Source organism: Sprattus sprattus (assembly GCF_963457725.1).
Source record: "Sprattus sprattus genome assembly, chromosome: 1".
In the NCBI taxonomy this organism is placed as follows: Eukaryota; Metazoa; Chordata; class Actinopteri; order Clupeiformes; family Clupeidae; genus Sprattus; species Sprattus sprattus.
In genome coordinates, this window is record NC_137920.1 from 30,185,873 (window position 1) to 30,213,372 (window position 27,500).

The window sequence follows — 27,500 nt, forward strand, 5'->3', positions numbered from 1 at the left end:
AACCGTTACCACAAATGGGCACCACAGAAAATCTTACAATGAAAAGATTTGTTTCCTAATAACCGATACACCTAAATACTCCGATGGATCCAGACAACTACAGGTTTCAGGCCCCTTTGTTTCTAACATGCTGAACAGAATACTGAACAGTGATCGGGAGATAAATAAAGATAAATATTAAGAGAAGAAATGAAGTACTGAGAGAAATAAATAAAGTGGGGTAAATCTTGTGCAAAATAATAGCCTTGCTAACTGTAATAGAAGTGGGATCCCCTAGTGGGCCAGCTGTTATTACTCCTCTTCCTGTTCGGTGTACTTTCATTCATTAAATTCAAGCATTTTTAATTGGAAGGCGGGGATGTGATTGAAGTGGTGAGTCACGTCAGGTTGAAATGCTTTTTCCAGATGAAAGTGTTTGGTGACTCAGTAATAACAAAACAAACAAGCAACAAACAAGCAAAAAACACCAACAGCCGCACAAACAAACGAACGAACCTAGCCCATCAAAAAAATCGCAAAAACAAATCAAGCCTCATATGCCACAAAGTTTCCCAAAGATCTACCTCAGGTCATTCTAGGACATTCTTTACAACCTATACAGTTTTCATGTGTTTAGCGTAGCACATTTTTGATGCTCCTAAAGCCTTACCTCAGAACTTTGACAGTGAGCAGTGTGTCTTGCGGTATGTGTTTGGAATAGAGACTGTGATCGCTCACGTAGTAGTTGGTAGCCTTCTTAAACTCCACTCGCCCAGTGATTGTCCTTGATAACCTGTTCCACAAGAGAGCGAGATTCAATTTCACAGGACAGTTTTTCATTCTGACATTTCCATGTAACTTTCACAGTGCAGAAAAAAACCCACTTCAGTTCAGTAGAAATGGTATACTAAGGAAATGGAATTAGCTCAGTAGTTTAGCTTAGCCCATCAGAATGAATTTAGCACCTAGCGCTTAGCTCTCTGAATTAGCATACCAAGTTACTGAACATCTCCATTTGTCAACAGGAGTGGCTACATTGTCAACGTTTCAGCAACTTTACGCTCAAAAGCAAGGCAGATTTTGGATTACTAAATCTTCTCTGGACAGCAACTGTTCCTTCCTCACATCCAAATAAAAAAAACCTCACAAACAAAAATCACAGCAAAGTTACCTGACAAAAATGCCCTTCTCTCCCACGGTGGCCACATAACCCCGTAGGACCTGGCTCTTCTTCAGGTCCCCTATGGAGAGCACCTCCGCATCTGTGATTGGCAGCTTCTTTCCTGGGTGAGTCCTGCATGGCATCAGAGCAAAAGAGTTCAACGGTGCATTATGTGAAGGAGCCAATATGTTCATTAACAGTGGGGATTTTGTTGTTCAGAGAATGTTGTTCATTGATGCTAGATCTGAATGAAATCATGTACCTTGCCGGTCGGAGCGACACATGATATTTGTTCTCTTTATTGACTTCAACAATGCAGCACCTGAAAGTAGAACACATTTTTCCCTCACATTTCAGACACCGATTTTCACATTTGTTATTAGGCAACCATATTGATTACCGGTTATTAATGCTGAGACACAACAACCCCCTCCCCTCAGCCATTCCCTGCTCTCCTTGAGGCTCTCAACAGCAATAAAGCTTAATCAGTACCCTGACATACAGACACCAGATGACATCATATTCATTAATTTACTTCCTTTGGGGATCAATAAAGTTCCCTCTCCCTCAATCATTCATGCATTTTGCTCACTACTCTTTGACCACCCAAACATGGTCAAAATCATGTTGACCTTCAACCCCCCCCCACCCCCCCCCCCCACCCTGAGTGGACACCCACCTGACCAGCTGGTCCTCGTGGTACTGCTGCAGTGGATTGGGCGCGTAGCTGTCGGACAGGTCCAAGAGAGACGCTGTGCCCGAGGCCGCGAACGGCAGCTTTAGTGCCAGGCCCACATGCGGTGTCACCTTACGCACGGCTGCTATGACGATGCTCCCCGGCGCCAATGTGTGGGTCCCTGCGGGGGCGGGTGCGAGCGACAAACAGGAAATTAGTCATTTGGTTTTTGCGTCCCTACCACTCCTCCTTCCCCATGGGAGGAAGACGAGCGCTGCTGTAATTTCTCGTGGGGAAGTGGTGGTGGAGGAAGGGAAGCAGGCAGCATTTAGCACACAGCAGGGAACCAAGGATGACTCAGCAGAATCGGTAACCATGGAGGCAGAGAGTGTCTGGATGCTGGGAGGCTTATTGGTTGTGTTAGTCTGTGCCACAACGTGGTTATGCAATACTAGAATGAGTGTCAGTGCAAACGTATCTCTTGAGTTTTATTTTGAGAGTTTAAACCTCATATCCGTTTCAATACAAATGTCATTTTACACCAGCTCCAATGAGGTAGGCCTAATCTAGTGATCAGTATCACAAAAATAGAGCTCTGTTTTGGTGCTCCTGTGACTTCCTGTTTTAATTTGGTATAACTAACACCCTTAGCCTTGGTATATTTATAATATGTGAGAGCGTACTTTGGGGTGAAAAGAAATCCAATAATAACTACACTAACTTATGTCAGTATCCGTTCAGTTCAGCCATTAAATGACAGGCTACATGTTTCCTCCAGTGCCTGGCCTATGAAGACTGCCATTTAAGGAGCAATGACTTCCAATTCTTGTCCAACAACACAGCTGTGGTTTTGGAAGCCTAGCGTTGCTGACATTTGAAATATTTCAAATAACTATAATCTTATCTCATTAAGAAGAGGTCATTAAGAGAACAACTAACAACAACAACAATTTCAAAAGTTTTAGACCAGGAGGGACGCACCAGTGAGGGAGAGATAGAGGTGTTTGGGCTGGCTGGACACGGACACCACCCTGGCCTTCAGGGCCTGGCCAACCTTCACCAGCTTCTCTGGTCTCCTGGCCTCCTGGAGAGAAAAACAAACAAACAAATAAATAAATAAACATATTAACAACAACATTATTATATCAAATGTCAATGTGGCAAAGTAATGAGTCATGGGTTGACACTGGTGAGGATTACATGGTTGCTTTTTTTTTTACACCAAAATCTACTTTTAGCATGGTCACGTCACTTGGTGGTTCAGGTTCATTGCTAACTTTTCGCACTGTACGCTTCATGTTGTAGCACACTGTGGGTCATTTGGGGGAAACAACATGCAGAATCTGAATTTTACAACATGGCTAACAACAATATAAAAATAAACATGTACATGTGAACTTCATCGCCTTGAAATGACATGATGTACAGGGAGTTCTTTGTGTCTTTGGGTTTGAACTGTACACTAAATCAGATGCTGTCACTCGGTCAGCATACATTAGCATGTCACATGATTGAGTGTAGAATTAATCTGTGTTCAGAGTGGAGCCTTGCTTGTGATTAGTCCATTACCTTGGCGTTGTTGGTCATGGCTAACACCTCCACAGTACCCGTTATCTTTGGGGTCACGGCAACCTCGAGACACTTTATGGCTGGAAGAAACTGAGAGGGCAAATTTAAAGGTCACACACTGATCAAGCATTCACTACAAAACACACTCACACACACGCACACACACACACACAAAATGATGCGTCATGCTGAAGACACTTCAGGCCGAGGTGTCGTGGTTACCTTGGAGGCGTAGCAGATGAGCTCCTGTCCAGGCTTGAGCTCCGCCAGCTGGGCTTCGGTCTCCAGGTCTTTGGGGTCCACATCCTCCTTCAGCTTCCTGTCCACAGGACGGGGAGGAGGGATTACGTTAGCCATGCCTCATTGAGTACATTCACTCGTCACAAGCATGATTACACACACACACACACACACACACACACACACACACACACACACACACACACACACACACACACACACACACACACACACACACACACACACACAGCAATAAAAAGAAGGGAAAGCGAACCCATGCCCTCTAGCGCCATTAGCAACCAGATCAATTTGAAATACATCAAAAGGAAGAAAATGACAAAATATTACTCAGACATAAAGGCTGTCCTGAAATCCAGGAGCCACAACAACAACACCAGATGGCCGCGTGGCCCTCCTCACCTAGGAAGCAGGGAGAGGACGGGCTGTGAGCAGACAAAGCCGGGGTGGGAGATGGGCAGAAACCTGCAAAGAAGCACAAACACACACACTTCAGCTTCACTGTCATGACAACACACACACACACACACACACACTTCAGCTTCACTGCCTGCATCAGGAAAACACACACACACACACACACTTCAGTTTCGCTGCCTGCATCAGGACAACACACACACAAACACACACACTTCAGCTTCACTGTCATGACAACACACACACACACACACACACTTCAGCTTCACTGCCTGCATCAGGACAACACACACACAAACACATACACACTTCAGCTTCATTGACTGCATCAGGACAACACACACACACACACACTTACGTCAGCTTCACTGCCTGCATCATGACAACACACACACACACACACACTAACACACACACACACACACACACTAACACACACACACACTAACACACACACACACACACTTCAGCTTCACTGCCTGCATCATGACAACACACACACACACACAAACTTTAGCTTCACTGCTTTACTGACCACATTATAACAACACAGTGTAAGACTGGCAGAATATTCACAAATCAGACATGGACTTCAATGGTTTCATACATTTTTGTTGTTTATATTTCTATTTTCAGCCATGGGAATATTCAAACAGATTTATTTCCAGGGTGACTGGCCTGGTTAAATAAAGGTTAAACAACATGAACAAAAAAAATGACAATAGTGGAACGGCATCTCTAAATGAGCTGACATGAAATCAAGCTTATATGGTCAAATAAGGCTTAAAAAACAAGAAGGACACTTGAGGGGTCGCAAACTCACTTGTGGCTGTGGATGTCCCTCCCCCCGATGACACGGGCCTCCACCTGCTGGCCCACCTTCAGAGAGCTGGTGGGGAAGGAGCCCGGCTTTGGGTCCTCCAGAACCTCCGTCACATGGGCCGAGCCCGTCACGTCTCCAGGCAGGGTCAGACGCACCTGTGAGCCAGAAAAAGATGGAGGAGAAACAACATATAGGTTATTTATAATACAATCATTTTTTTTTCACTTGTTCAAAGTGAAGAAGAAGAAGGACAACAACAACAACAACAAGTCAACATCTTCAGTGTACCTGCATGGGCTTGATGCTGCTGACGACGGCCTTCACCAGGTCCCCACATTGGAAACTGTGCAGAGAGCCGCGGCCCTCCGACACCTTCCTTTTACGCCGGGACGTAGCTATCGCCGTGGCGGACCACTTGGAGACGCCCCCAGCCTCACGGGTCACCAGCGGCAGGCCGCCCAGGACCTCGCTGCTGGGTTCCGTGACGACGACCGTTCCCTTTAGGGCGTCGCCGGGCTTTGGCCGCTCTGTCTCGCTGCCGAAGGTATCGTTTAGGTGGGCGGTCACCAGGACAACCGTTACGTGGCCCGTGTCGCCGAGGGAGACGATAGCGAAGTCGCCCTCGATGTGTTGAATCTGAGCTTCATGCTTTGACCCACTCTCCAACTGCATGAACATGATTGGGGAACGAAAATCACTAATGAGGCCATGAGGCACAGTACAGGTTACTTACTAAAACAGACAAACATTCGTCTCATTCGCTTCTTCATCTTCACACTTAATTACAGGTCAGATGTTCAGCTCAAAATGGCCTCTGCAGTCAAGTTTTAGGTTTTTTTTGGTTACACGGCAAAGTGACACAGCTCTTTAAGTAAGATCAGAGTTTGAGAAGAAGATGATGATTCATGGGTCCATGGTGCATAGACTCCCTCTTGAGCTAACCCTGTGTTATATGCACATACATTAGTCACCTTTGTCCATACTGACGCCTGGATAAGCCAGTTTAAGCCTCACTACCAGTTGGTCATGTCATGTCTCAAGTAATGTTGCGGTAAATGCTCATTCAGGAACTCACCGTTTTCCTGTTGCCGAGCAGCGCGGGCAGGAGAGAGATGTGCACCAGAGGGGTCGTGGGGTTGACATGCAGCACCACCGCCTTGACCTTCTGTCCAGAGGTCAGCTCCACACCTGAAACCAACAGCCCATTTAGAACATTGACACCAGAGGCAGTTATCATAGAACATTATAGATTCGAAGCTAGTGAACAGTCTTCCATCTCTCGCATGTTGTCCAGCACCACCACTGTGTTCAGGCGCGCCCATGTATTTACCGCATCGGTCAGTGTCAATCACCTGTTGCCCCTACAATCCTCCCTGACGACACAGGGATTTGTCTGATTTGTCTACCTCTAGAATGGGATGGTGGTGATCGATCCTTGGCTCAGAGTGGACAAGTGTGTGCACCCCTGTGTGTTGACATGGATCCCCAATCTACAGGTGAGGAAGCTAAAGCGCCGCTACAGGATATGGGATAGGGAGCTTAAGCGCCGCTACAGGATATTTGATCGGGAGCTTAAGAGCTGCTTCAGGATATGGGATAGGGAGCTAAAGCACCTGAAACCTGGAACTGCGTTGAAAGTGTAAATGAACTGAGAGCTGTTTGGCCACACGCCTAGCTCTACTCAGAGCCGTTAACCCCAGGAGCTCCTCACCGCTGACGTGGTGTTTGGAGGCCAAGATGGAGACGGTGGGGAGGTCGTCTGAGGAGAAGGAGCAGGAGCCGTCCTCCTGGGGCTCACCGACCGTCAAATTCAGTTTGCTGCCCACAACCAATGAGGACAGCTGCTGCAACAGATCAGAGCCATCTACAGAGAGGAAGAAAGGGAAGGAGAGAGAGAGAGCGAGAGAGAGAGCGAGAGAGAGGTAGTGTGGCGGGGGGGGAGAATGAGGTCAAAAGAACAAGAGAAAATGGGGGCAGCGGAAAGTCACAAAGAGTGAAGGAAAAAGAACAAACAGACAGACAGAGAGATTAAGAAAAAGACTAAAACTTGTCTGACATCAACAGAACTTGAGTGTGTAAACAGCTCATTAGCTCAATGATTTCCCCCGTCTCTTCCTCCAGGGGGGCCTGCAAGGCTCTGGGTGTGTTTCCCCGATCATAATTAGCACCTGAACACACACTATGGGAGTTGGGGGTGATTTACATCCAAATGAATCCCAATATAAAACTGGGGTTCCTGATTTTTGAGAGAGCACAGTACCTCAGCAACATTACTATGCTTTCAGATCTCCGGTATGTCCTGAAATTCAAGTACACACACACTGACACACACACTACCCCATAGCGTAATCTCATTCGGGCTCTCCTGGGTGACAACCTCGGGTGTTTACTGTGCCGCTGTGGAAACTTTCAGGTGAGAGGTGACTAAATAAAAAAAATGTCCTCGAGACGATCTGTTGTGACGATAACAGAACCATCTCCCCTCCTTCTCTGCACAGCTCAGGCTCTCATTCCATTCATCTCCTTCAATCTCACCTCACTCACTCACCTCACTCAATCAACTCACACACTCACCTCAACCAATCCCTTCCCCCTTCCCTCACTCAATGTTCCTATATTCACTATCATTCACTCCATCTCTCTCATTCTCATCTACTCTCTCTTTACTCACTCCCCCAATCTTTTCTACCCAACAACTCTCTCTCTGTCTCTCTCTCTCACCTCTTCCGGTTATCATCTCCGTGGCAACCCTCCTCTCATGCAGGCCTCGGGTCAGTCTCTCCTGTCCCTCTCCGTCTGGACTGCTCAGCTCCGACGCCTTCAGGCACACCAGGAAGCGGTGCTTCTCCTCGTCCAGGTTGGTCACCTTGGCCCGCACCGTCTGGCCCATCTGGAACACGGTGGCCGTGGAGGACACAAACTGGTCGCTCATGGCCTGTGTGGAAGAGGGGAGAGACAGTGAGGCAGTGTACTGTTGGTATTGTGCAAAACAAGGTTACAAAGTTACACTTAAGGAACCGGGCAAAAAAGTGAATGGCCCAAAACAAGGCACATATGCCCACACAATGCACCACAAACAACTGACATTGCTGACACTGACAGGCCCTTTATACAACACACACACACACACACACACACACACACACACACACACACTTTGGCCGGTGACTTACAGCTTTTGGGGCCAGGCCATAGAGGCCGTGGGGGAACTCCACAAACACCCCGTAGGCCATGATGTTCTTCACCCAGCCCGTCAGCTCCAGACCTAGCTGCAGGCCGGAGAACTCTGTGGCCGCCGCCCCCACCTCCAGGCACGCCTTCAGCAGGGGCTTCTTGGTCAGGATCTGGAGGGGGGGTCGGTTAAGGGAAAAAGGATGCAGAAGCCCAGCCCTACTCTAAAATGCAGGTAAGTAGTTGAGTGTGTGTGTGTGGGGGGGGGGGGGGGGGGTTCTTTCCATGAGGCGGAAGAGGAGGAACCTTTAGTTCCAACAGCAAAATGAAGGCATAGATGTTTCTGTTTCATCGGTTCTGACAGACAGTAAGGCCACATCAGGACAGGAATACATTGAAAGACAGAGAAGACAGATAGACGTGAGTATGGCGTGTGGAAGGATACAACGTTCTGCTTGGTCCTGCTCAGGCACACGGCGTCTGAGATGATATCTCCCTCCTGCAGGGCTTCCCAGAGGAGCTGGCAGTTGGACGCATGGTCTGAGAGGTGCACTGTGGGTAGGTGGCCGGGCGTCTCCTCGGGGAGGATGGCCACGTTCAGCCCGTCCGGGACCTTACTGACAACACGCGCCTCCACATTCTGTGAGAGAGTACATTTACATTTAGTCATTTAGCAGACACGTTTGTCTGACAGAGTAGAGAGAGGAGTGTAAATGTTCACTCATACACACACCAAGTCTTTGTTTACCTTGAAAACACAGGCACAAATTCACACACACACTAATTCATTCAACAAGAGAATTCTGTTTGAATTTATGGTATCTAAACCTAAACAAATTAAAATATACAGGGTCTGTGCTATAGGGTCAAGCCAACATTGAGAGCGACACACCTTTCTGATCTTAAAGCTGACGTTAAAACGGCTCATCACGTAAACCATAACCATATCTACTGTTGTCGTAACATAACTAGGATGCAATGCAACAGGTTAGTCACCTTTCCAACATGAAAGTCGTAGACCGGCTTGATTTGCTTGACTGGTTTCTCCTGGCCCTCGGTGTCTCCCTGCAGCACGGCTCTGAAGGACAGCAGCAGCTTCTCGTTCTCCTGGTCACACTGAAGCACCTTGGCCTTGACCACCTGCACAAGAGAGAAAGAGAAACACAAGAGTTAACATAAAAAATAGTGAGAGAGAGAGAAAGTTAAGGAGAAAAAAAGAAAGAAAGGAGAGAGAGAGAGAGCGAACAGAGCAACACAAAAGAGAGCAAGGGAAGGTGGCAAGTGAGAAGGAGAGAAAGGGGTGAACAGAGAGAGAGAGAGAGAGAGACAGAAACAGATATTTAAATTAAGACCTAAATAAGCACAGATAAAGGGAGAGAGGATGGAGGAGAGAGGTAAAGAGTGATAGAGGGAAAGAATGAGAGAAGGGTAGAGTGGTGGGGACCTGGCCGGCGTAGAAGTGTTGCTGGGGGACCATCACGTGCTCCGTGCTCAGCTCCCGCATGGGCACCAGGCCCTTCACGTCGCCATAGAAACGCACGATGCAGCCAAACTCCTTGACGCAGACGATGAAGCCGTGCGCGATGCGCCCCACACGGGCATCCGCGTACGTGGCAAACACCGGCAGCGTGGAATCCACCATCCCCTTCTTTCTCGTCAAATACAGCTTCCGGGCAGGACCATCCACTGACAACACCTATACACCCACACACAGGATACAGAATCATCAAGTATGTGGCAGATGTATGAACTGGGTAAACACACACATTCTTTATACCTAATCATGTGCGATCTTAACATATGAGACATATGAATCTAAACGGATATTTTGAATCCTTCATTCATTTCCTACATATACTCATAGTAGTTCATGTGCGTTGTTGCCAAAGCAGAATGTTACAATAAAAACAATGATGAACTACACAATTCATCCTACACACACACATACACACACACAGAGAAGGGACTGACCCTGCACTTGATTTTGTTGCCCACGGTGAACTTCTTCTCAGGGTTGGTGATGGCGACGTCTGCCAGGTGGAGGCGTGGTACCAACCCTTTGATGTGACCCGTTACCCTCACTATCAGGCCAAAGCGCTGTAGGCTCAAGATGGTGCCCTGTGGATGCATAGAGTGAGTCAAGAGTTACCCCTGTGGCACATGGAAGGGTCTGGAAATAGGGTAGTGTCGACGATGCAGCACTATCCTACAGACCAGGGTGCCAGTTAGAATGTAATATCAAGCCTAAACCGTCTGATGGGAGAGAGTACTACATACACTGAGTTCATACTAGACTGACAAACCATCACTGGGTGATAAAACAAACTAATACAAATTTAAAAAAAAACAGGACACACTCAATATTAGAGACTAACATGCATACTTATGTGCTTACACTATCAATGTGGAACCCTAAGCTAGCAGGAATAGAATCCCATTCCAAAACCCACTCTAGCCTAACACACTTCATCTGCAGTGCTAAAGTGCTGATCTTCTGAATCTTCTGGAACCTGACTGACAGGAGCAAAGAGTGCACTGGCTTGTTTAAGGAAAACATAATATAATCATGTTTAAATACCTGTACGATTTGCCCAGGCTTCAGGTCGCTGTATCTGAAGAAGGGGGCTTCGATGGTGCTCCTGGAAGAGGACAGCCAGGCCTTAGACACAGAGAACCAACACCAACACTTGTGCCAGTGGCCTTAACATCTCAACTCACTCATCACCAGCAAGCCAACATTTGCAACTCAACAACACACTTAGTCTATTTGTATACAAGTTATTATTTGTAAAAAGCATCAATTCATCTTATAAATGTAACATTACATTCATGTTTCAGAGGCAAACAAGATCTTAAAGATAGACACTTTAGAGACACACAGCTCATCTGCCCTCACACAAACACACTCACTGCCTCCAACATAGCCACATAAACACACAACCATGTGCATGGAACACAAGGCAAAATCCATAAGGGCATGCATACTGTGCGCACACACACACACACACACACACACACACACACACACACACACACACACACACACACACACACACACACACACACAGTCATGCACACACACACACACACACACACACACAGACACACATACAGGCGCTTCTTACTTGCGGAGGCTGATGAGGTGCAGCTGCTCCAGTGGACTGTAGTCGGTGATGCGGCAGGTGAGCTCAGGCTTGGCCTGCAGGTGGCTGGGCTCAAACGGCTCGTTGGGTTCCTTCAGCTGGTTCCTCTGCAGAACAACAGAACAAAACAACATGTCATGCCAAAGATCATCAGATCACGAAGAAAATCCACTCATTCTTGATAATTGGTCATTGACAGGAAACGACATTCGATTCCTTTGTGCTAATAATCCGGGGGCCTCACACAAAAATGTCAGATGCAAAACTTTCACCAACATTACCAACTATCCACACCACACACACGCACACGCACACACACACACGCACACACACACCCTCTAGATCTTTCCGTCTCACTCACGTGGCCAAATGCTTTAGTGCCGTCGGGCAGCTCCAGGATGGCACCGGAGTGGTAGTGCACCGCCGCCACCTTGCAGCCCTGCAGCACCTCACCCACGCGCTCGCTCTGCACGCAGTCCAGCACACTCCCCCCCGGTGGCAGGAGGTGGCTGCGCAGGGACAGGGCCACCTTCCGGTCGGAGGGGTCCACATAGAGCACCCGCGCCACCACCTGGAGATAAAGGACACAGTGACTCGGATGTAAATAAAATGTGAATACAAACTCATCCACTTCTAATGATGTGACTGACCATGAGATTACATGGAGATCGCATACTAGTCTCCATAGACAAAGAAACCCTCACCATGCTACTGTAAAAAATACTTTAACAGCATTCATTATGTATGTGAACTTAATTCGGTCATTAAAATAAGTGCTCATCAACAATGAACAAGTGTTTAAATGCCTATTTTCAAATACTAAAACATCATATTGATATGAATAAATGCTGGTGGACACTGGACTCACTTCCTCTCCTTTCTTATAAGAGTCCTTGTCTGGGTCAATGTGCATGAAGTCAACCAGGCCAGAGAAGGAGGCGAGAAACTCCAGAATGAGTCCATGAGCGGTCACCTGTGGGGGTGGGAAAGGGCAAGGGACACAAGGGTGGCAGATAACACAAATCAATCACAGCATTATGCAGAAAGCAAATAAAATCAGTCACCGTATGAGTCTTGGTCATTCCTACACAACTGTCAGCGGAAGCAGTCGTGTGACTCACCGTCTTGACCGTGGCGTTGACCAGCAGGCCTGGACACAGGTTGCTCAGGGTCCAGCCGTGTTCGGTGTCGGCCACGGCCTCGGAGATGGCGGACGGGTCCACGGACAGACGGACCAGTCGGCCCTCGCTCTTCACATCCTCCAGCAGACAATCAACGTACTGCCCCGGCTTCAGGTCTGACACAGGCAGGGGGGAAGAGACAGATATAGAGAAAACGCATGTTGAGTTCTGGAACTAAGCGCTTTGAATCAGTAAAAGTGCCTGGGTTTTGGAGAAACATGGCATTCTCACAGTCAAAGTCTGTCTCACAGTCAAATGTATGTACAGAATTTTCTACATTCTGGTGCTTGAGCGCTGCCTTTTGTGAGTTTTTATGCCCCCTACTGGTAACAGATGGCACAACAGCAAAGCCACAAGAAAACAAGCATTGAGTGTGAAGTTCTCCTCTTCCAAAATATTATAGTAGGATTCAGCTCCAGATTAATTTCTATACGATAGTGGATTTCTATTACGTATTTCTGGAAGTAATCTATTAGTGCTGAGCAGTCATACATCATGACCTGTTCTCAATCTAACTCTCACTAGCCTGTCATACCATTCTATATGGTACAGAGTGCCCTTTGTATTTAATTTTTTTACAAAAAACATTTTAAGAATTTTCCCCACATTTCGTTACCAAGATGCTAGCAACTCTCAGAGGTAAGATGAGCAAAGCCTACAAAACATAGTACATTCCACCCTCAGATTTTCCATCACCGAGCTGTTCACACGAGAGACACGATACCTTGTTTTGAGGCTTTTGCAGATGCCTTGGGAAGAAAAGCTTTGGTCTCACTGAGGCCGATATCAATGAGAAAGCCATGATCCTCAATGCTCTCCACACATCCACTGATGGTCTGAAATAAACACAGACAACACGCAATATGAGATATTTATTATATTCATTTATCATATACTTTTACCAAAATTGACTTGTAGGTAAGGCATATAAACCAAAAACACACAAGTGTTTCTATAAGATGCCAACTTTTTCAATAGCTGACAGAGGTGGCATAAGATCGAAAATAAATGTTGAATTAAAAATTCCAATCGGGAACAATCATGTCTAGATCAAAGTAATGGTAATATAGTATCATAACGGCATATAATAGCGGCATGTGTGGTTATTGGCTACGTTCACTTTGTCATGTCAATCTAATTAATAGACTTAACATTCTGATGTTTTACCAGACTGGCCGACTGTTTAACAGACTGGCCTTTAACCGATGCAGCTACGCTTATATCATTGCTCTGAGCAGAAATCCAGAGCCAAGAGAGATCAGCAGCACCACAGTGGAGGCAGGTGAAACGCCAGCACTCACCATGCCAGCCTTCAGGGACCCGGAGGTCAAGGCTTTGTTGACTTCCTTCGGGTTGATGGACACCTTGAGGCTCACATTACCGTCTTTAGATTCCACCAGAGAGGACACCACACATCTGACCACGCAGCCAGGACTGAAGAGGTGAGGGAGAGGCACAAAATCCTGGAAACAAACAAACAAGGTCAAGTAACTCCAAACTAATTTAAAACTAAATGCATCCCCATATTGGGCAAATACTTAACTAAGTAGGTTAGATTTACAAACTATTAACATTTGGTCACATGAACTATAATAAAAAAAATGAACAGTTATTTTTGTATACCTCCACAAGTTCTCCACTGTCTAGCTGGTCACTGAGGATCTTGTTGTAAGACTCAGAGATGTTGGTCACAGGCAGGTATCCTGTAAGGCCGCTGGGAAGTCCGACCACAATCTCAAAGTCATTTACTTCCTTGATGCAACCCAGCAGTAAGGTGCCAACCTTCAGATCCTGTGAATATCCACGGAATTGTTTAAACAAACAAGCACATTTCTCAACAATTCAGTTGGAATGCATGCAGTTAAGAGATTCATTTATGTAGGAAATGGAGATATAAATTGTGACGTGCATGTTACAAATACTGCTTTTATGCATACATACTTTGAGATGTAGGATGTCTACTTTTGAAGCAGCGTTGAGTTTTAGGGAGGCCGCCTCTTTGCTCTTTACTTTCTTGGCATCTTGCTCCTCGTCTTGATTGGTAGACTTCCTTTTCTTCTTAACCTCAGGAACACGTGTCTAGGAAAACATATTATTTTACAATTGTATACCAACAGTAAAACCCTTCATTTCATAAAAAAAAACACTCAAAGACAACAAGAAGTGCATCCCCTATGATGGTGGCTATGCTATTGTTAGTTAATGTAACATAATGATTACAAATTGCTATCAGTCACACTGACTATCAGTAAAATAGAACACTTCCGAGATATTGCTATTCCCAGAGCATGGATGTTGAACATACATTCAAGAGCCTTACATACAACAGCGCATAGTAGAATGAATGTTCCTCTATAAAGAAGTTCAATAGTACGGAAATGGGCTCTTGCAGTTATGACTGTCAATTCCGATCCTTGATCTTTTAAACAAATACGTCCTGAGTAATTACACATCGCTTAAAACATATGAGTCCTTCAACTGCACTTTACCTCAAAAAGGTTGTCCACTTCCACTCGAGATTTCTCAGGCTTGGTCACCTGCGTGGTCTTAGCTGTACCTCCACGGGGAAAGTCCTCCTCTGCCGATGCCATGATAGAATAATATAACCTGAACCAAAAGACAGCCAATTTATGGTCAACACAAACCCACGTGAGAATCAGGGTAACGTTACCATTAGCCTACCTGGTGAATTCTGGTAAAACTCCCAATAAATACAATTCTATCCATCAACACAACAAATGTAAACAGATCAGGTAAAAACGCATGGTAAAAGTACGCGAGATCACATATGTACCAAGGTTTTCACTCAACGTAGAAAGAACATACTTATGATGGAATTCTGTCCACCCTGTAAGAAAAATGGTTACACGTGGGTACGTTTAGTGTGCCCTGCTTGGTATCGTGCACTCTTTAATGCTCTCGTCGTAAACGATGTTTACGTGAACAAATGCCGTTTTGTGAATATGTACTTACCCAAACGTTTACTGAAATTCCTTTAATATTTCCCAAAATTAAACTGCTTGTATACACTCTCACATGTTCGCATGGTATCGCGAACCGGAAGTAAACACTGATGGGGTGGATTAAAAAAAAAATAACAGGAAGCATAATATCTGGTTTCAAGAACCAATGAAATACAAGTACATAATGACAAACCGCCAATATGACGAATAGTTTTAGGTATATTGCTGATTGACGTGTAACCTATCCACTGAGAGAAGGCCTTTAGTGAATTACACGAAAGTAGTAGTGAAGGCGGGATTTCCGGAGCTATCCATTTTCGCACTCAACTGAAGGACATCAGTTCCTCCTAAAGACAGGGTCGTGTGTAGAGGGTATGTGCATTCACTTGTCGAATATGTGCTGTTTATGTTATGTATTAGCTACCTTTAATGCTATGTATCTCTGTTACAGCTATTTAAATGTCTAGTTTATTTAGTTGATTAGAACCATGACAGTAATTGTGTTCCCAGTTAACTGGATGCTAATCGGCTAGCAAATTACGAAGCTAGCTAGCTAGCTAGCAAACTTGCATAGACGTTGCTGAAAATGTCTTGTCACTTATATGGCCTTGAATGCTCCCCAAACTTTCAAAATGTATTAGATGGCGCAAATTAAGCCATTTGGGGGGTGAGTAGAAAGTCCCATTGCTGCCATTTGATCAATTTCTGCACCTACCGCAGTATGTCCACAGTAATGTTAAGCAAGTTACGTAAGTAGAGTAACAGAACGTCAGGTTCAGAGGGCATACCATTGGCGTTACCATTGTGTGCAAATGTTTTATTTCTTCCCGCAGGATCACATATTATCAAACATGGGCGGACACGATGCAGGAACGCAGCACCAGTTTACTGGCTTTGCCAAGTACTTCAACGCATGGACCATCACAGGCAGGAGGAACGTAAGTTAACACGCCCAGTATGGAACAGCATGGTGGGCTTCACGTCAAATTCTAACCCCAGCAGGTGCCAAGCGGTGTTTAACCTTCCAAGAACACATTCCATTCTGAAAGTGTGTCCCCGTTGTCTTAAAACTGTTAAATGAATGAATGCACAACTAGACTATTCTAGATGCGACGTGCAGCTTTGAAGGGTGCCCAACGCAGTGAATGACATGTGCCTAAATCTGCTTCTCTCCATAGTGTGTGCTTCTAACATATGCAAGCATAGCTACCATCGCCCTCTTCTTCAAACTGAAGCCCAAGAAGGAAAAGGCCATCAAGGGCTAGCCCATTTAAAGTAGGTGTTGGAAGATCCTCATTCCCCCCCACCCCCTCATCAATATAATTACCATTTATTTTAATTAAATGCTTTCATGGGTTGCATTGTCAGTGACATTGGGGGGGTCATTGCTAATAAAACTTAATGGTGATTGTGTATCTCCTCCAACAGGATTCCAGTGTTCGTTTGCTCCGTTGTATGGAGGGTTGGATTCCATTAGATGTCCTTTGTGTCTGACGCCATCTCTGCTTTTGCAGCATGTTAATAATAAAGGCTGTATCAAATGTCTTGTAGAAAACATTGTTTTTATTTACATTAAAGGGGCACCAGCATATAAAAGTCTGTACACAGTGAGGCAGAAGTCAAGGACAATGGCAGTGATGAATAAATGTAGCATTTGTAAACCAAGGAAACTAGGGTGAAAAAATGACCATGGAATCAGTATAAAAACAATGTATGCAGATGACAATGAATCTTATTTCACAGTGAGGAGAGAAACCTTGGTTTGCCATCTTAAAAGGGAGCACGGATCACTCCTGGAAGATTTTTTTTAAAACGGCATCCTCCCCGAATCCACCAGCCAGTCAACCATTTTAACCGAACTTTAGATTTAAAAAGTTATCCAACCCACACACACTCTGTTACCGTTAAAAAGATGTTAGCACTTTGAGTCTGTTTGACCTGATCACTTCATGCAGATGAGCACTCCTCACATCGTGTTTGTGAGTAAGTACAAAAATGAATTGTCCTAAGGTAAAATAAACAAGGGGGGGGGAAACGAATACACAGGGTCATTGAGGATTATAGGCCCCTGCCGTCAATAGGAGGTTGCGTCGTGTAAAGTGTAGGTGGATGACTGGCGTGGACTTGGTCATGTAGGTGCCCAGCAGGAGCTCATGGGAGTTCTCGGGCAGGTGGATGTGACCTGTGGCTGAGGTGAAGTCGTCTGTCTCCACGTCGTCAAACGCCTTGTAGGCATTCCACAGCCGAACTGTGTTGTCCATGGAACCTGGAAGTAAGGTTTTTGTTCAATGTTAAATGCACACATTGGCAGAGGTGGACAAAAAGGACACAGACTATTAATAGATAGTGAAATGGTGCTCCATCTCGTTGACTCAAAACTGACCCTGGCAAGGTCACCATTGAAGGTCATAACCTTAGCAGCTACTTTATTGCATGTACTGTTATTAGAATCCATTCACTAAAACATCACTTTTTTTAGACTAAAGAAAAGTAACTGAACATACTATAACAATTTTGATACCATGCATTGCTTTAACATATTTTTAACCACACTTCTAAAGAAGCTACACAAACTTAATATGGCTTCGGATAGAAACTGTATACAGGAAAGTCTCACAGAAAGCCGATTAATTACACCCCATGTAATTAAAAGGGGAAAATGGAGGCTACACATGTACTACATAGTTATAGCAGACACCCAATGAAGGCTGTAATTATCTTGTGTCGTTAGTAAACAGAACATTAGGCGAAGTGAAGTAGTTTCCAGCGCCTACATGCTCTCCCTTGTTCTGAAACTAATTAAAAAACTCATCAACAAAGGATGGCACCAAACTCATTGTGTTTTTATGGCCATTGTCAAAGGCAAAACTAATGTAGAAAAGGACAGGGTTGGCAGCTGCAGTGCCGGTTGGTTGAGTGGTGCACTTTAAGTTAACCGCGCAGGCAGGTGAAGAATAGGAATAGGCCTAATATACCATAACTGACCCCTAGGTGTCAAGGTCATGTGTCACTGAAATAAATGAATATATATTTTTAAACCATTTTAGCAATTATATGAAAGGTGTAAGTGGAGGCTACATGTGTTTCTATACATGAAGCCATAGCAGAAACCCTATGTATGCTATAATTATTATATTAAATATATATATATATATCATAATTAGTATACATGTACATAATTGGCAAACTCAATGTAGAAAGATAGTGCTGGCAGTACTAGCAGTGCCACAGCAACAATGCTGAGCCGCCACTGCTGCAGCAGTCATGCACACGAAACACAATCGGTGTGGGGAACAGGCACTATCCTCAGAGAATATCTGCAGCTGCAAACCTGAAGCGAGGATCTCCCCGTCGCGGCTGAACTTGAGGGCGTAGACGGTGTCGGTGTGGCCCTTCAGGTCCCCGATCATCAGGCCGTGGCCGATGTCCCACAGCAGCACGCGGCCGTCCGTGGCTCCCGAGGCCAGGAACTTCCCGTTCGGAGAGAAGGCCAAGGAGTGTATGGGCCCCTGTGGGACAAGAGAGGTACTCTTACATTCAACTCCTTCACACCTTGCTGCTAGTTGTGGGTCAGGAACACATTAGGCTAACAGGCTAAAACATTGGGCTTGACGTTGCTACAATTGTTTGTTCTGTTAATGTTAGTGATTAAATCAAATAGAAAAATCCAGCGTTCATTAATAACTGTAATTATATAATATTTTATGAGCAACTTGCACTCTATTGGTGACCAAGAGAATTCAGCTACACCTCAAGCCCCTGCCTACCTTGTGTCCAGTGAGGATGCGAACACAGTTGCCGTTCAGGACGTCCCACATGCGAACGGTGCGATCAGCCGACCCCGTGGCCACATAGTTTGAGTTAGGGTGGAATTGGGTGCAGGTGACGTCACCCAGATGCCCCGCAAATATGCGCAGAGGCTGGTAGTGGTCTGTGGCCCATAGCCTGTCACAGGAAAAACACGATGAGATTATCTTCCAAAACTAGCCAAAGGTTTGACAGAGTTTGTCAGTTCACAGTGATTCATTTTAAGAGTCGTGGCATATGTGCACTCTTTACCTCCAGAATGTTTAATTTTTGCACTGGTAGCACTACTAAAGTTCTACACAAGAGGAACTTCGATTTCAGGAGGGGTGAACTTTTCAATGTAACGTACAGAAACAATAGGTCTGCGACTCACCGAGCTACTCGGTCGTGTCCTCCAGAGATGAAGTAGTACCCGAAAGGAGAGAACTGTGTGTCCCAAACGGGGTAGTTGTGTCCTTTGTAGCCGACTAAACACGTGTAGGTCTGAAGACTCCAGAGTCTCACTGTGCCATCCTCTGAGCTGGACAACAGGTAGTTCCTTAGAAGAAAAATAGGAAATAATATGTATTATACCTACTTTCATATAATTATATTCATTTTATTTAGTGTTTTAATCCTATCTGTGTTCTTTAAATTGGCACTTTACTCGAAGCAGGCTTACCAGTCGGCGTCAGTGAACGCACTGAATAGATTCAAAAGTTAAAACCACTCCGGCCTACCTGTCCGAACTGAAGCTGATGCCATACACTGGTCCAGTATGACCATACATGACCTTGGACTCGCTCGCCGTCTTATCATCCATTATACGCTCCAGCACGTCGTCGGAATCCTTATCGATGACATTCAGGTCTGCAGACAGTCAGGAAGCCACAGCGTGTTAAATGAACAGTCATTCTCTTTACAATTAGGTCTGACTTGCTCTGTAATTCGATCACTACGTCATGGCAGTTTTGGATACACAGAGCAATAAAGGGTGACTGTGACAACTGGTCAACTGCACTTAGAATCTTATTTGCAAAGAACAAAATCAGTTGTCGACTGTACTTACCGACTGCAGACTTGACTCTCCGTAGCTTTTTCGGGGTGACGCTCCACACTCTGACGGTGGAGTCAGCAAAGCCCCCTGCTATTAGACTGGAGTCATCTGTAAAGTCCACTGCAGTCAGGCCCTGAAGACAGATATCGTCACAGTACAGTGAGTTAACATTTCGACACGACATGAATTCCGTTTTTTTAATCGTTTTTCATTCTTGAGAAGCGTACATAGCATCCCAAGTGAGTCCTCCACACTGCACTTTACAGACCCTAACTAGACATGTAGTAGACTAGTAGATTAAAAGAAGCGTACATGACATCAACCACTCACTTTACCACACTACACAGCGTGATTTAACCCCAGGCTGAAGCTACATACTCCCCATCTGGTCTGATGACCTCTGACCCCCCTGCCTGCCTGCCTGCCTGCCTGCCTGCCTGCCTGCCTTACCTGGTAGGCGTTGAGGAAGGAGTAGAAGCAGATGGAGGGCAGGGCTTCCGGACCCAGGCGGATCCGTTTGGTGGCTTCCTTCAAGTTCATGATTTTGTCCAGCTTGTCGGAGTCTTTCAGCTCAGGGAGAGGGATTCTACACGGGAACACAGAAACAGGGGAGTTAATGAAATTACTCAAAAGTGACTCCACTGGAGGTTGGGAAAGAAAACAGGTATCCACCTGCACAGTGGTGTACCAGGACTTCACACTTCTCTTAAGAGTTCTATGAAGGATGCGGTGCACATCTTAAGATATCTTCAGTCTCTTGCTAGTTTCTTGCATGAACTAGCCTTCATTTCTTAGAACAATAAAAGATGAGTGCATTTCTGAGGGAAGCCCTTTCTTTTTAAGTAGTACAACACCACATTCCAATCCACTAATGCTAGTGTAAAACATCCTGTTGCCTTCTTCTCCTGAACCAAAGCATGGCCTGAAGTCTGCCTTAACTTCCTGCATTGTGTGATGCGCTTCCGGCTGAAAGGTCAGAGGCCTCCGTTAGGATGTTATTGTGATTATTATCTTTATTATTATTGTAATTTAGTTCCTATGGGCTGTGCTCCAGTAGTCAAGTATCCCAGAGAGCCAGTTTTATTGCACAGGTGTTTTCAACAGCGCAAAAATGATTGCAATAGGTTTACCGAATGATAAACTGGTCTTCCATGATAATTTATGATTTGTTAAACATAATGTGCCATTGAAACACAGGGTGACGGTGGCAAAAAAAGGCCTTTGACACCAATGTTGATATTTCATTCAAAAACAGCCATTTTCAGCTGTAAATGTCATTTACAACAGTACAAATATATACACAATATTTCTGATCAAATCTGGTTATGATTTTCTTTCAAAAACAAGGATATTTTGTCAGTGATTCTAAACTTTTGAATCTTACATGATGAGAGAACCCTCCATTTATTTTTGGTTTGTTTCTTTTCCGTTTTGCCATATTTTCAATACCTTTTCTTATGTCATACGTCATGTAACTATGATACTAGATCCTTTTGTGAGAGAAAAAAATCCCACAGGGGTGAACGAAAACATTGATTCATTTTTAAATCACAATTGTTGATGTTAACAATTCTTGAATCATCAAAATGACTAAAAATCGATTCATAAACGTATGTGCAGATGCTTTGAGCCCTGAGATCGACCTGGTCCAAAATAACTTCTGGCCTCTGGCCTGGAAGGATTCTTTAAGAGCTTAACATTTTGTAGAGACAACTCTTCTCTAGTTTAGGAAGCTAAAATAGTGGGGCGAAAAAAAAAAATACTGTCTCGTCTAATTTATATTCTTACAGAATCCAACCACATCCGAGAATTGCAATATTGAATCGACAACTAAATATCGTCAGAATATCGATTTGCAGGGTCCCTGGCCTTTGAACCGCAAAAACCTCACTCGGTCAAAGGGAATGAGGTCTTCGGCCGTCAGAGCTTACCTGGCCTGCTGAGGGGCGTTGGGGTCCTGCTTCTTGCTCTTGTTGCCCATGCTGTCCTTCTTGGGCTTCTTCTTCTTGGGTTTGCCTTCCTCGTTCTCGGCCTCCTCATCCTCGTCGTCCAAAGGCACTTCGATCTCGGGCTCTTTAAGGAGGCCGTAGAACACCTTCACGCGCACAAACAAAGCAAAAAAAAAGTCTTTGAATGGCCATTTAATGAGAATAAATTACTTTTTTTGTGACTGTCACAATATGTCTGCAACAAAAACATTTCATTCTACACATAAGATTCTCCTCAATGTGTCTTCTGTACAAATGTGGTTCTACTTATTTTACTATGATACCAGGGGCCGTATTCACAAAGAATCTTAGGGCTAAAAGTAGCTCATAAGTGGCGAATTTAGGAGAAACTCCTAAAAATAATGGGCGTGTCAGTTTTAAATTTAGGACTCCTATTTTTTTTTACTAAGAGCAATTCACAAAATATTTTATCCCTAAAAGTAGCACCTAAGTCTAGGACAGCTTAAAACTCCTCATGAGGACTCCTAAGTCACTAAGACCTATTCACAAAAAGTCTTAAAATGGCTGAAGCCAGACGTAACGTGTTGGAGACAATGAACGACTCTGAATTGTTGAGAAGATATCGTTTAAACCGTGAAGGCATCAACATTTTACTAGAATTAGTGCGGGATGCAATCACGTCTCCAACTATCCGAAACAACCCAATCAGTCCGGAAGTTAAATGTTTGATAACATTAAGATTTTTGGCTACGGGGAAAATGCAACTTTGCTGCAGCTGACTTCAGAATATCGCAATCATCAGTAAGCCGATTCATTCATCAAACTTTCACCGCACTCTGTAGACCACACATTGTACAACAGTTTATCCGGTTCCCTTTGGACAATCGCCTACTTCAAAGGATCAAGGTCAATTTCATGGCGTTTGCAGGAATGCCCGGTGTCGTGGGTGCCATCGATGGAACACACTTTAAAATAATTGCTCCATCCAGAGATGAGGACTTCTTTGTAAACCGCAAAAAGGTACATTCAATTAATACACAGATAGTGTTTGATCCAAATTTCACAATCATGGATATTGTTGCGAAGTGGCCTGGATCTACTCACGATTCGCGCATTTTAATGGAGAGCGCGGTCTGCGCCAGCTTTTTGAGCGGCAACATGTACCTGCTGGATGCCCCTTGTTGGGTGACGTGACAGTGGCCATCCATGCAAGACATGGCTTTTGACACCCTTCCTCAATCCACAACCGGGAGCACAGTTGAACTACAACATGCAAGTATACGCATGAGGCCTATTTTGGTGACACAATACCTGTAGCCGCGACGGCTCTTTTAAAGTCCACTCCGCAATCTCCATCCTACATTGTGACTGGAGCGCACAAGGGGGTGCAACGGCAGTCTCTTGAACGTCCGCACAGGAGGCCATTTTGAGGACAGTATACTTCCGGTAGGGATCAGTGGTACGTTAGGTAACGTCAGTGATCTTCACAATCGTTTACACTCTTATCTCGCGGACATTTTTGACGGATTTACAAATGACTTGATTTACAATCGTCATTACCTTGGTAATAATTCTGGATGCTTGAACATGTTGAAATGTGCAGCTTAATTGTCTATCACGGCTATTGTGTATCAGTCATTTTACATCAATTGGCGAGGCATAATTGTTCTTTCTTTTCAATATAACTTAAGTTGCACATAATAAAACTGAAGTTGCACATGATTTCCAATCGGGTTGGTTTGTTAAACATCTTACATTATGATTTCGACAGGAAATTGCGGACTTTATTGCCAATGAAGATGCCAGAATTTTGTGCAACCTGCTCTATTGAACACTCCCTTGAAACGAGACCTGTCAGAGACCTGTCAATGTTATTTTCATATGAAAACCCATGTTTATAATTCTTCATAAGTATGTAGTGCCATAAGAAATATCTTACGTTTATAACAAACCAACCCGTTTGAAAATCGGTTGAAAATTAAGGAAGTTCTGGTTACTTAAAAAGTACCACTTCCGACACAATGTTAAGGGGGAGTGAGCTATACTGTCCTCAAAATGGCCGAAATGTGCGGACATTCGGCTCCGTCGGCCAGAAACGCAGGCAGGATATCTAGCCTTTATTATAGATATCTATGGGAGCGCATACCACCGCTTCTCGCAGTCATCGACAGAGCGACACACGGCAGGGAATGAAGCATTTATGTTAACACATATGTCCTCCCATGCCTCACGCATAGTTTGCAGGGTGCTTTAATTATTACTTCTTTGATTTCATGCAATTTCCGTGTTTTTTTCGGCAATTTCTCTTTCTCTTAACGTGCAAAGCGTCATTCTCGTTGGATGCACAAACTTGTCATCATGCGTGTGCATTCTGCTAAGTGCACTGTCCATAACTATTTAATATGACTTCATTTGAAGCCTAGGTTATTCTCTTATTTTCTGTTTATTTAGTGGGATCGTTAGGGGGATGTTAGGACTGAGTTTTTAATGAGAGAGCCTGTCAACAACCAATCACCGTCCTCACCCCTTCTAAACTCGTGCATGAGAAGCGACGTCATCCATAGCAACGGAGTTTTTATCTTAAGCTTAGGAGTTGGTATTATCCTTAGTATGAGTAGGTCTCAGAGCCGTTGTGAATCACTTTTAAGAAATTACTCCTACGTAAAAGGTTTTAGCACCAGTTAGGAGCACTCCTAGTGGTAAGATAAAAGGCTTTGTGAATACGGCCCCAGGTGCGTAAAAGAAAACAACAGAGAGATGCAGACAGAGAATAAACACTGCCAACTGTAATCGATACTCCTCGATTCCTCAATCCATTCCTCTGTGGCACTCACGGACCTCAAACCTTAAAAGTATTGTTTGTGTTTCTGGTGAAAGGTTGTTGATATTTGAGCTCAACAGCCAATCAAACTACACCCCTACCTTCCGTGCTCCTGAGGCACGGGATAGTTTACGTCTCAGTCCAAGTCACTGTGTTTGTCTCCCATTTACAGAGCCAGGACTGGGTTACGAACACCAGTTTCTTTGAGCGGACACACTGGACAGAGAGCTAGAAAACCATGAGGTGCAATTGACATAATTTGACCAAGTATATCGAATTACAAATGCAAACTGCACCTGTAATATATTGTTGCTGTACACATTCCTCTAGTTACGTAAGTACAGCACTGCAACAAAAGACACAACGTGAGAGTATGCTAGACCACAAGAGAGAAAGCGAGACAGAGTACAAGAGACAGACTATTGTAATCAATGAAATTGTCTGTCCCTCTTCCTCAACCCACTCCTGCGTGGCGCTGACCTTGACTTTATTGGCCTCCCTGCGGGCCTCCCCAGCCAGGCTGCCGGACATGCTGTCGATCTGGCTTTTGGAGCGTGGCATGCCATCGAAGATGTCGATGTACAGGTGCTCCTGGATGATGTTCCAGATCTGGTTGTTTTGCCTCTCCTGCAGATGGCGCTTGAGCAGCTGGTAGGAGTCGCGCGAGATGCGCAGCACGAACTTGCTGGTGCGGAAGTCCAGCAGCGTCTCGTTGCCACGCATGTGCTCCCGCTTGCTGACGCTCGACAGCACGCGCAGGTCGTCCTGGTAGTAGCACTCCTGGTCGCCGCTGAACCTGGGGGTGGAGGAGGAATAGGAGTGTTGGTGAGTGAGCAAGAAGTAGGAATCATAAGGGCAACAAGGGTAGAATGTTTTATACTTTGAAAGTAATAAACATAGATTAACCCAACTAATTCTTAGCAGGGAGGAGGGGGAAGAAGAAGAAGGGGGTGAGTAAATGACTAAATCACCAACCACCGAAAATGTCATAACATCGATAAGACTTATTCACCCTTCCAATTATATCAGTAATGCAAAAGTATTCTAGGAAAGAGAATGTGTTGGCCCTGAAAGGAAAAATTCCACCAGCAGATTCTTATAAACCCAACAGACTGGCTTAATTAAAGCTACTGTACCCTCGTCAAGTAAGCACAGATACTTGTTTTTGTTCAGAATGTACTGTGCACAAAACGTTAACAAGAGATTTCACATCTACTTACTTATCGAAAAAAGTTTTCCCGACTTGCTCATGGTTGTTGTAGACCAGCTCCAAGTACATGTGAACGAAGAGTGGGTAGAAAAGCTGTGAAAGCTCGGCTCGGTGGCAATCCAATACTGACTCTATGAAGTTCTTCAGACCGGTGTAATAGGTGTCATACAGAGCTGGGTCCCCCTGCTGGCTGTACGCTGACAGGACAACATTTACGTCTGGCTGGTCCTCCCCTCCGCTTGCTGTAAACAAAAACACACATGACATTCTTGTAAAGATATTTTGAGCGACTTACGTGCCCGGCAAAATACCGTAACTAGCTAGATTTGAAACAAAGAGTGCTTTTACTCGCCATAACTGGTTCGCAGGTTTACAACTCAGTGTACTGACGAGCTAAGTTAGCTATTTGCTTGCAAGATAGCAAACATGGTGATGGCACAAGCCTTAAATTTATCAAAAGCGAAAAAAGAGAAGACAGCTACACAGTAAATGTTTGGATTACAAGTAAAGGCGCTGAAAATGTATATAGACAAAACTTCTAGAGCATCAATCAGCCAGTCAGACAGCCAGCTCATACCTTTGGGGGGCGGTGCGGCAGGAACTGCTACGGGGGCTGGGGTAGCGATGGACACCCGGTTAAGAAGGGAGTTTGCGTTCCCACCTTCGTCAGCATTTGCTGCAGAACCTGATCCATCAGTGCCCTGCGAGTCTTCATCGTCTGATAAGCCTGCTTCTCGACGCAAAATATCCACTGATTCCAACAAGTTGTTTTTCTTGAGGTACTGGAGAACGGCTAGCAAGGTTTGCTGGTTCTCGGGTCCAGGCGGCGGCGCCATGGGTTTCGCGGCGCCTGTGTCTGAGGAGGTTGCATTGGGCGGCGAAGACAGAACTCCCGTCGAACTACCTGTGATATTTCCAGCTCCATCGTTCAACACATCTGTCTTTGTTTCTTTATCACTCTCCGACTCTATCGGCCCGTCTTGCACAGCCGCCATTTTCCACAGCCGCGCGTTCAGGTCATCAGTATGCGACAGTAGAAAACAGCCAAGTACGTCATAGCCTTCGTCTTGATTGGTCTATCAGACTGTTGTGTTATTGGTCTTTCCTGACATACTCGACATTCTCACACAAACTCAACGTATGTTATCATATGTACAAAGAGGGTTAAGGAGATCCAACGGTGAAACCAAAGACAGAAGACCGTGCTGCAGTAGCCTATCTCACTGCTTTCTAATGCACGATATGCCATGTCCACAGTTAGTGTATCCCGCCAGGTTTTGTTGACCTCCTTATTCAGTTCTGATTGGGTTATGAGTGTTAGCCAACAATCTCAGG

General features: G+C 44.9%; 3 protein-coding genes across 3 annotated transcripts in view; 1 reads left to right on the plus strand and 2 right to left on the minus strand.

Moving 5' to 3' along the window:
- The window catches only part of pdcd11 (programmed cell death 11), a 22,527-nt gene extending 7,085 nt beyond the window's left edge, over positions 1 to 15,442 (minus strand). Inside the window, exons 1-29 of the mRNA XM_080847242.1 lie at positions 15,353 to 15,442; positions 14,869 to 14,986; positions 14,321 to 14,458; positions 14,003 to 14,170; positions 13,681 to 13,842; positions 13,104 to 13,215; positions 12,320 to 12,495; positions 12,067 to 12,171; positions 11,560 to 11,769; positions 11,181 to 11,305; positions 10,634 to 10,694; positions 10,027 to 10,173; positions 9,500 to 9,751; positions 9,052 to 9,195; positions 8,501 to 8,695; positions 8,058 to 8,228; positions 7,606 to 7,819; positions 6,596 to 6,748; positions 5,960 to 6,072; positions 5,173 to 5,550; positions 4,885 to 5,039; positions 4,047 to 4,109; positions 3,609 to 3,705; positions 3,387 to 3,476; positions 2,799 to 2,901; positions 1,821 to 1,998; positions 1,404 to 1,463; positions 1,151 to 1,273; positions 650 to 772 (exon numbers count right to left, since the gene is read on the minus strand). Coding sequence (XP_080703368.1) covers positions 650 to 772; positions 1,151 to 1,273; positions 1,404 to 1,463; positions 1,821 to 1,998; positions 2,799 to 2,901; positions 3,387 to 3,476; positions 3,609 to 3,705; positions 4,047 to 4,109; positions 4,885 to 5,039; positions 5,173 to 5,550; positions 5,960 to 6,072; positions 6,596 to 6,748; positions 7,606 to 7,819; positions 8,058 to 8,228; positions 8,501 to 8,695; positions 9,052 to 9,195; positions 9,500 to 9,751; positions 10,027 to 10,173; positions 10,634 to 10,694; positions 11,181 to 11,305; positions 11,560 to 11,769; positions 12,067 to 12,171; positions 12,320 to 12,495; positions 13,104 to 13,215; positions 13,681 to 13,842; positions 14,003 to 14,170; positions 14,321 to 14,458; positions 14,869 to 14,970 — 4,118 coding nt within the window. The 5' untranslated portion in view covers positions 14,971 to 14,986; positions 15,353 to 15,442. The remainder of the gene's footprint in view (positions 1 to 649; positions 773 to 1,150; positions 1,274 to 1,403; positions 1,464 to 1,820; positions 1,999 to 2,798; positions 2,902 to 3,386; positions 3,477 to 3,608; positions 3,706 to 4,046; positions 4,110 to 4,884; positions 5,040 to 5,172; positions 5,551 to 5,959; positions 6,073 to 6,595; positions 6,749 to 7,605; positions 7,820 to 8,057; positions 8,229 to 8,500; positions 8,696 to 9,051; positions 9,196 to 9,499; positions 9,752 to 10,026; positions 10,174 to 10,633; positions 10,695 to 11,180; positions 11,306 to 11,559; positions 11,770 to 12,066; positions 12,172 to 12,319; positions 12,496 to 13,103; positions 13,216 to 13,680; positions 13,843 to 14,002; positions 14,171 to 14,320; positions 14,459 to 14,868; positions 14,987 to 15,352) is intronic.
- Positions 15,443 to 15,638: 196 nt separating this feature from the next.
- Positions 15,639 to 16,885, plus strand: atp5md (ATP synthase membrane subunit k). The gene is made up of 4 exons (XM_080847419.1): positions 15,639 to 15,714; positions 16,176 to 16,280; positions 16,521 to 16,617; positions 16,771 to 16,885. The coding sequence occupies exons 2-3, from the start codon at positions 16,194 to 16,196 to the stop codon at positions 16,605 to 16,607; spliced, it is 174 nt and encodes a 57-aa protein (XP_080703545.1). The 5' UTR covers positions 15,639 to 15,714; positions 16,176 to 16,193; the 3' UTR covers positions 16,608 to 16,617; positions 16,771 to 16,885.
- Positions 16,886 to 16,949: 64 nt separating this feature from the next.
- Positions 16,950 to 27,160, minus strand: taf5 (TAF5 RNA polymerase II, TATA box binding protein (TBP)-associated factor; the record flags this gene model as incomplete). The annotated part of the gene is made up of 11 exons (XM_080847326.1): positions 16,950 to 17,608; positions 18,674 to 18,851; positions 19,110 to 19,287; positions 19,523 to 19,687; positions 19,869 to 19,998; positions 20,198 to 20,318; positions 20,636 to 20,771; positions 22,117 to 22,280; positions 25,436 to 25,751; positions 26,176 to 26,407; positions 26,743 to 27,160. 11 exons carry the CDS (start codon positions 27,158 to 27,160, stop codon positions 17,391 to 17,393), a joined length of 2,256 nt encoding a protein of 751 aa, XP_080703452.1. The 3' UTR covers positions 16,950 to 17,390.
- Between the last annotated feature and the right edge of the window lie 340 nt (positions 27,161 to 27,500).